Source organism: Hippoglossus stenolepis, chromosome 10, assembly GCF_022539355.2.
Source record: "Hippoglossus stenolepis isolate QCI-W04-F060 chromosome 10, HSTE1.2, whole genome shotgun sequence".
Taxonomy (NCBI): domain Eukaryota; kingdom Metazoa; phylum Chordata; class Actinopteri; order Pleuronectiformes; family Pleuronectidae; genus Hippoglossus; species Hippoglossus stenolepis.
The window spans coordinates 18802855-18812473 of NC_061492.1; the positions used below are offsets into that span (position 1 = coordinate 18802855).

At 40.8% G+C, this 9619-nt stretch overlaps 1 protein-coding gene across 1 annotated transcript in view; it reads right to left on the reverse strand.

The window, feature by feature from the left end:
* The window catches only part of kif6 (kinesin family member 6), a 57194-nt gene extending 52095 nt beyond the window's left edge, over positions 1–5099 (reverse strand). The window contains exons 1-3 of the mRNA XM_047341534.1: positions 4895–5099; positions 1355–1464; positions 255–329 (exon numbers count right to left, since the gene is read on the reverse strand). Of these exons, the coding sequence (XP_047197490.1) occupies positions 255–329; positions 1355–1464; positions 4895–4954 (245 nt within the window). The 5' untranslated portion in view covers positions 4955–5099. The remainder of the gene's footprint in view (positions 1–254; positions 330–1354; positions 1465–4894) is intronic.
* Between the last annotated feature and the right edge of the window lie 4520 nt (positions 5100–9619).

A 9619-nucleotide genomic window follows, 5' to 3' on the forward strand; every position in this document is an offset into this window, starting at 1 on the left:
TCCATCTTAAAGAAAGCTGAGCTTTACTGACATCCTGTCAACAGGGCTGGGTAAAGCCTGTGTGGCCCGACCACAACATGGAGAGATGAGCACTGCTGGGCACAAGAGGTCAGTGATCATTTCTAATTTGTAAGCAGGATAATGTGTTGACGTTGTAAGGGTTGACAAAGGGTTTATTATATATTACTTGGCATTAAAACAATCCCGTGTTTACATCTTTCAGTTTGAATAGTACAATGTCATTAAGATCTTACCTGTCTGCAACTGGTTTGGCAATGTTTTGAAATATCTCTTCTTGTTTGACCGCTTGATCAAACACTTTTTGGTATCTGGACAAAAGAGAAAAGAACAAAGACAGGATTAACATTACACCTTTGACAGAACACAACAAGGAGGAGCATAAATCTTTGACCTCATTTACTACCATAACATATAGTAAAAATATATGTTGCTGGTTTATCTCAAACATCCGAGGCTCACCACAGTTACCCGCAGCCGTACTGAATAGGCACAAAAAGAGTCAATTTCATTTCCCAAGTGAATAAGGAGGAGTTTAGTCATTCTGTGTTCTAAAGCAGTCTCAACCCCGCCGTGCTTTTATCCCACAGAAAAAGATGAGAGAGATGCAAGAGAAATCCGCCCATGGAGATTGTTAAAAGTGGAAATTTTATTTCTATAAGGGCACAAGGGAACCTCCACCGGCTATTATAAGACTCTGTGGTTTTCAAAGGCTCTCTGTGTCCACTGCCGTCTGACTCCCTAACTGTGAATTTAGGGCTTGGAAGCGTGGCATGGGCCCTGCCAAGAGTGTATATAAGGCTGCAGCTTTCACCGACAGCGTTAAACAGATGTTCTGGCTCTGCACTGACAGAACTGCTGGATGAATTATTCATGGGAAAAAGTTTTTATGCAACCTTTAAGTTCTGGTGGATGACATACCTTGCTTTATCTGTATTTGTTCTTTTTCCACATTTACATTACTCCTGTGAACTTAACCATGAGTGAAATCAAATGCCATTCATTGCTCTGGTGCTGTACATTCATTTAAGACTGTGGCTAATTATACAGATATAAAGACACTACATGTGGATATGTAGTTATATTTTTATTTATCTATAATTAGTCTGCTGCTGGTGTTTTTATAACATAAAAGAGGATAGAGAGATCCCTCTAAGGCATGTAGAAAAGCAGATATAACAGTTTGCACTTCAATCACTACTAAGTATAGCCAGATATGAAAAACAATGTAAATCATTATGGTGTACTTCAAAGACCCCAACAGTTACATTTAGATAGAACAAATGATTTGGGAAATGAATCAAATGTAAATTGTACTCTCGGTCTCAGTCTCTACCTGAACTTGTAGCACTCCCTCTTGTTGTTAACAAAGCCATCAGCTAAGTCTCTGGGCACCGTGAACTCCAGAGAGGCACCTGTCTTCTCCTCATTGTCCACAGAGTACACCTGAGGGAGCCAGAGACAACAGTACAGTCAAAACCACAGTGGAAGAATGCCTGTCAATGAAACAGGACAACATAAATGGCAACAAGCATCCATCCACAGTGCTGCATTTAAAGACTAGTCTACTACATAATCTATGATTTGTATGTTGATATGTAAGTGGTACCATAGACGTAGTCCGAGTTAAACACAGAGACGATACATGTCAGGTTTTAAATATGACTTGGTCACTTCTGGTATGTGTACTGCAGGCTCCAAAATGAAAAAAAATAAGAAGTTGGTATATTTTTATGATCATAAATCTTATGGCAAGAAAAAGAACTGAACATCCAAAAATGCTCACTGAACAATGTAGACCAGCTCTGCAAATTCACCTCCGCTTACCAAAGCCAAACCCGAAGCCAAGGCCTTAGGGTAGACAGTAGAAACTGTAAACCAATATAGATTTCCCTAGAGCAGGGACGGACATTTAAAGTAAGGTTCGGTGGTTCAATTTAAACACCCCCCTGCTCGGGGCTTAGACGTACAGTATGTTCTGACATACGTTTTCAATGGACATTGATGCAATTACAAGCCCCAGGCTAAGAGTGATAAAAGATACAATGAGACCTAAATGATCAGATTGTTTTTCATTGTCAGCCTACCTGCAGTATCGATTTCTGACCACCTCTGCACTGTCTTCTTCACATCAAACATCAAACAGCCCAAAAAAGAGTCAACCTCAAAAAGCCCGGAGGAGGTGGCAGCTCATTGCATTTTGCTGTAATCTGTCGGCTAAAGCTAAAGTGCAACTGAAACCCTCAAAGTAATTTAATTATTGCTTCCATCAGCTGCTGTGCTGCTGTGCAACAAACAGAGCTTTAGTGAGGAGAACGTACTTTGCCAGTGGTGTTTCTGTTTGGAAAATTAGCTTTTTGACATATGTGCCCAATGAGGAAATCTCATATCTGATGGCAAGTAAAAATGAGTAGGCTTGTGAGTATTTTATTAGAAAAATAACTACTAGTTTGTCACTGTTTGTGACTGACACTCCAGAACAGTGAATTTAACACTGGCTCAGCGTGGTTCACCTTAATGTCTTTAATACAGTTACACGCTGTAATAATTTAACGGATGGTACCACACTAAACGTCAACAAGAAGTGCTTACTTGAAATGGTTCTAATAGTAGACTGTATACAAAGATGGACGACATGACTGCATGCCAAAAGTGACGCCAAATCATCTTGATCGCCACCTGGTGGCTGAATGCAGTAGGTGGATGGGACATGGACCAAACTTGAAAGTCAATTTTTCTCCAAGATGGTTTATATCATTTTTGGTAGTTAGGTAGCTCTTTTCTAATCACACCGATAAACGTTCAAGCGTTATTTTTGTGGTACAAATTGGTTATTTGATGCTATAAAAATGTGTTGAAACATCGTGATTGTCAGCGGAGACGGACTCGCGATTCATCGAGAGTGGATCACGACCACCTTAGTGCGCCTCCAGCCCCTGATCGCTACTGTGCAGATGCAGATGTGCAAGAGGGCAGTGTTCGTGCCCAAGATATTTTGGCATCTTTTCTGGCCAGAGGGAGGAAGTGGAATCACGTCGTCTATATCTTTATTCATAATGGTTCGAGTACAACAGCTTTAATATCCCATTCAGCTTGAAATAAAAGTGCTGGGAGAGAGAAAGATGATTTTGTGCACAAAATAAGTATTAAACATGTGCACAAAATATAAGCTGTTCGAATACTCAAGTCAATCAAGATAATTGGCATCAGTCCTAAAAATGGCTCTTTACCAAGAGAAAATTATGAATATACCAATTATGCAAATGTGCATATGCATGTTGGACTTTGGCTTAATTTTGTCTCCTTGTGGAGTGAGCCTGTATTGTATTATACTGTGTGTTTTTTGTCCCCATCATCTGTCAGGTATTTGTTTTTTAATGCTGTATTCTTGATAGGGTTGCAAAGGGGCGGAAACTTTCCGGAAACTTTCCATGGGAAGTTAAGCTCGGGAATTTTGAAAAAATAATTTTAACGCAAATTAAACGCTGAGCAATACAAAAATAATTCAAAACTCTATTTTAAAGATGTATGGAATGCAGCACACGCTGCACGTTGAATTTCTCCATCACATGCGCAGTGCATTCTTCCATGTGCAGTGCATTCTTCCATCACATGCACAGATAATTCCCAGCATCCTGCACACTACAGCAGGGCTATTGAGGCCACACTACTGCATTAGCCCAAGGACTAGTCAGGTAAGTTTTGATGATATTACTGGGGAAAATATATAAGCATGCTGATTGAGGATTGTTCATCTGTTCATCTAGCCTATTTCTATTCATTTATCCATCAATTGTAAAATATTTTTAAAGACGATTCCAATTGTTTAGCTAACTATTTATATCTCTGGCATTGCATTAGTGTTTCTTACAAGCTTTTTTCTCATCTTATTCTACAGAACAATGCCACGTGCACTATCTCATGCGTGGAGACATTTCACCCTAGCCAATGTAGAAGGAAAGGCTGTGTACATTTGCAAATACTGTGCAAAGACCTATGTTAAGAATGCCACAAAGATGCAGAAGCATATAGTCAAGTGCCCAAAGTTTCCTCAGGGCTCAAATCAGCTTATGACAAAACAAAATGTTTATATTTATGTCTGTATATGACAAGGTAAATACAGTTAGTATAAATTACCCACACAATTTCCAGTTTATTCCTGTTAATTCCCGTTTATTCCCGTTAATTCCCGTATATTCCCGTATATTCCCGTATATATTCCCATGGAAAGTTTCCAACTTTGAATATTCCCGGAATTTTGCAACCCTAATTCTTGATGATTTGTATGTAGTTTTCTGCAAACTAATTTCCCTCGGATGAGATAGTAAATTTCCCTTGATTTGGTCAGTGTTAAACTCTTGCTCCCTTGAAGGATTACTTGTTTCACAGAAGACATTTTGATAAACGGGCAAGCACAGATGATCCTGATAACTTATATGATGGCTCTGTTCCAGTCACTCATTTCATTATTTTACACCTGTGCATTACCTTTTCCATGGCAGACATGTCAACATGTCTGCCATGGAAAAGGCTTTAACGGAAAGGGGACATGGTTATTGTCACCATTTACACCTCTGCTTTTCCTGATATGATGAGTTCAACTGTCTTGTATTGAAAAGTGGGTGTAGAAAATGTGATGAGAACTTTAGCAGCATGTACTGACACGTGTGTTTTAGGGAGCTGTTGCTTCTTGCTTCAAATTATCGACCGCAAACTGTGTTAATTGACGCGATGGGACCATGCACCACAGTGCTTTATTTACAACAAGGCCTCGTTTGTATGGCGCTAACATTTGCTGCACATCCTAGCAACACTAGCATTGATGTCAATAGAAACAGAGTTGTGTTCAAAAGTTCCATTTCAGCTGCGAACTCACCGCTGTCGTTCTCTTTGTGGGCTTAATGCGACCGAATATCTGTATCGTCTGTTTCACCATTTTCCCCTAAAATTAGGAAAACTGTTTTACGCCTGGTTCCTTACTCACATACTGAGTTAGCCGCTAAGCTAACGTTAGCATTGATGTCGGTGCTGAGTTCGGTGCAGTTTGTTGTAGCTGGTTGCTAGGCGACGGCTCCTGTCGAAGATCGTCTAGGGGTGTGAAGATGATTCCTCGGTGTCGAATAACCTCTTCCTCTTTTACTCTCCTTTCCCCCAAATGCCTGATGGGATGAGATAATAGGAGAAGCAACAGATAAAAGGGAGTGTGTGTGTGTGTGTGTGTGTGTGTGTGTGTGTGTGTGTGTGTGTGTGTGTGTGTGTGTGCGTGTGCGTGCGTGTGTGCGTGCGTGTGTGAAGCAAGGATTATAATAATATTAAACACATTGTCAGGCACAATAATAAAACAGGGATTTTCTCCTGATGTTTTCATTCTTCTCCTCTCAGCAGGTGATTTGTAAATTAAAGACAAAAGATCCCAGTAGGTTCAGTGACTCACATATTGACAGAGGGTTATTCTCAGTGCTGTAGAACACTCCCTGCACAGTAGACCCATGGCACTTACTCACAATGCAAATAGGTGCAACCAACTGCCAGATCTGGCAATATTTAAAAAAATAAAATGACATGTCCAAATCATCTATAGCTCTTCTTCTTCTTCTTCTTTATTGGCGGGTGGCAACCAACGTCAAGGTGCATTGCTGACCATTCTATAGATCTTGATAAAAATGACAAACAAAATATGGCAGAAAGTAGCAAAGAGTATAACCAAGAGTTTAGCCAATGCCCTAAATTCTATGTTTAAAAAAATGACGGATCAGAGAAACCAGAGTGTGTTAAAATGAGAAATGATAGAGTCCAAACCAGACCTGCATTTTTCTTCTATGTGTGTGTGTTTTGCTTGTGATGTGGGGTAAAGACGGGGTAAATATATACTCAGTGGAAGAATCCTCAGGGCACATGCCACTTTGCATTCAACCACAAGCTCTCACACAGTGCATAAAGGCACCATATTGCACCTGTTGCATCTGTAGTTTTTAGGCAAACTTTTCTGTTGTCGTGGTTGCAGTTTTGTTTATACCGCTTTACATCACCTGCACCGTACAATATAAAGATCTCTGGAAGATGTTGTGTAAAAGTACACAAGTGATCACAACACATCACGCACATCTATGCATCTCATGGAAACCCATGAGGAACACAAATTCACTTATCAGCTGATTTACGCAGATCCATGTGTTTGTGTTTGAGAGGGTCAGGGTGAGGTTGGGGCTGGTGGCTTTGACCCCATCTCCAATTTCAGCATATGAGTGTCACGCTGTTTCTGGTATTTCACCTGAACCCTGGATGCCCCCCCCCCCCTTCAAATATAGCCTATACCAGGAGGTCTACATCCCCAAAGCAGCTCAGACGGAGAAACAAGAAGGCCAACTGGTTTCATGGTGGCCTTCAGGAGAATGTATCATGTTTGTTCCAGTGCATTCCTTGATGCCACGGAAAATACTGGTTACTTGTTTGGAGTTGCACGTATGTGTGTGGTGTACATGATTATGCGTGCTGCCTCAAGACGGTGGTTAGGTTTGAATTGAAGACTGAGTGGCATTATACAGTACCGTGGATGTTTTGAATGGAAAAAAAAGCTAAAAAAACATGCACTGAGGTTCTCGACATCAAAATGTAAATTGAAATCTAGCCAAGCAAAAAAGCCATGATCTTAATTTAACAAAAACAATTTAACCCCACACAAAACATCTAAATACTCCCCCTGATATACCACTAGTCCTTGTTTACCCAGCAACATTTTCACAACTTGTAAAATTCCATGCATAATAATATTAGGAGAGCCTCAACAGTTAGTCCACTCACACAGACACGAGCATTCATGAAGGGATCGTGTGAGGGTTCGGAAAGCATGTGTTTCAAATGGTATCCAAATGGTGTAACATGCAACCGTGCATTCCGTCAAGTTAGACTGTGTGTGTGTGTGTGTGTGTGTGTGTGTGTGTGTGTGTGTGTGTGTGTGTGTGTGTGTGTGTGTGTGTGTGTGTGTTTGGGATTTTAGTGTTATGCAATGTGCAGGGGCTCTGTGAGAAGGAAACGCATCCTTTCAGACGATCGCCGTTGACAGGTTGCCGTTGGCGCTGTGCAACGAGCCACCAATCATTGGGTTCAAGCCGCCGTCAGGCAGGTACACTCCCAGCCGCGCATGGCTGAGCGTAAGCTGCAGAACCCCCGCAGGATTTAGAGAACTTCAAAGAGGAAGCTTTTTTTTTTTCTTTTACGTAGCTTTCAGGTGGTGTAACCTGCTCTCCAGCGGCCATATTGGAGGGTCGCAGCTCATGGGCATTGAAATGATAGAAACTATAAGCTGTCTCAACAGAATTCAGCCCAGCTTGAGCACCAGTTGTTATACAAATACACTGTAGTTCATTTTACTAAATTAGTCCAGACAATGGAAGAAGAGCAGTAAAATCTGTTCGGTCCTGTTACCTGTGAAGACTTATCAAGCTGCAACTGGCAGCACTTTGAAGCCAAGAGCAAAGGTTGTACAGAAAACAACATCTTTCTGTGCCCCATATTTAGAATGTGAAAAATGCTTTTCAGTTGTATTTCCTAGATCATACACACATTAGCCACTCATGACCTGACATTTGTCCAATATCTCCTCCTCTTTTCTGTTTATGATATTTTGATTCTGTTATGGGTTTATTTCTAAATGCCAGAAAGTCCATAGCAACTAGAAATGCTGTGATTATATATTGACCAGAGGGTTTATATAGTTATGTGGTTTGTATGGTTGTCTATATCTAACAGTATAATCACACGCACTCTATCGAGGACTCTGGAGCTGGTAACAGTTTGACAAATGCAATATTTCACGTGGGTTTTAGTAACAGAAACCTATGTTCATGATATCACATCCATTTTCTTCTCTCAAATGCAGAAACATTATCCAATTTTAATCTTTCTTTCTTCTGTTATTTTCTTTCATGGTATATGACACATAACAGTCATTGAAACTGAAATCCTGTTTGCCACTTCTGTTTCCCCCTCTCAAACTTTACAATGGAAATGCGGAGGAAACTTTTTCCCTTGAAGGCAATAACAACCAATAATCTGTGAGAAGGAAACACATGCTTTCAGACGAATGCTGCTGTCGGCGATCTTTCACATTCTCATCTATTAGGGAAGGAGCCACGTCTTCTTTCAAACAAAACAGTTATACAGTGCAGGTGAAACAGTTTCCTTGACAGAAAAGTGTATTCAGTAAACATAAACCAAGGGTATGGACTGGGCTTGTTTGGGAGCTGTGAACTCTTCTTTTTTTTTTTTTAAAGCACTGTTTTGGTCCGTGTGTTGTCTTTAGCTTTAACTGACATAGCTGTGGTTTCAACCCGAAGGAAGCAACCGACTGTACTGCACGAGTCCGACACATGGAAATGGACTTAAGATCTGCATGCAAGACATTTAAACTCTCAACATTGAAGTCACAAACACTCTTTTTTTCCTTCTCGCTCTTTTTTCAACAGTTTGTATGCATTCGAACCGCATCGCATTCCTCCTTTTTTGCAAAGTGATGCCTTTAAAAGTGGTTCCTCTGGCTCCTGTCAATGATTTCCCCATAATTCTGTCACCACTGTCCTCCTTCATCTTGGATGGGTTCACAAGATCAGGTGTAAATGAAAAAAAGTGTCACAGTGGAATTGTCATTTGCCGTGGTTGATGATGACACTTGCTGACATGTGCATGCATGCGCACACTCACACACACACACACACATGCTTCATCAACTCTGAAAGCAGTGAGGTACAGTAAAGTCCTGCTGTTTTGATACAGATAATCTTGCTGCAACCAAGCACATTTCAAAACGTGTAGAGTCAAAAAGGCAAATACTGATAGTGCTCCAGCGGCAAAGAAAAGAAACCTGTTTTTTCGGTAGTCTTTGCCAGCATTTGACACCTTTGTCTCTAAGCGCCGGCCTGGCAGTTAATCAAAAAGGTGTGCTCTGTGTCAGAGGAGTTCAGCCTGGATGCGGGTGGGTGCAGCGTTCTCCCTTGCGAACCTTTTTGGCTTGTGGTTGTAATTTTGTTTGAATGGTTGCAAGATGGACCGGTACCCACTTCAATGCATGTCTTATTAGGACAGAATCAAACGTGGTGCATTGAGCCAAACGTGCGTCATGTAGTGAAGACGCTAAAAGAAGAGACGACAGAGGGAGAAGTTAATCCAGATAATGCATAAAAAATTATAATGTAGCTAATGCATTGAAAACATTAAAAATAAATGCACCTCCTCAACGCGGAACACTGGTCCTGACCAGGGTGACTAACTGCATTTCCTTTAATAAGATAATCTCCAAAATGCAACTTCTCACCTTGAAAAACCTGAACTACAGCACATTCAAAACATGACCTCATGATGTAAGAATATTATGATGATCTAAAGTTGTGTCTAGAGTCCGGCCCTATCAGATGAATGTACAGAAGTGGATGAGGCATCAACAGTATTTACCATTGCAAAAGAAAGCCTGACAATCAAGCTCAAGTAGTACACAGTGTGGGGGGGGTATATGTGCTTTTCTGTGTGCGATCATTTATTTGTATGCATGGGTATGGACTGTGTATGTGAGCATTATTTGTGAGAGCACACCCCCAGTCCATGCACT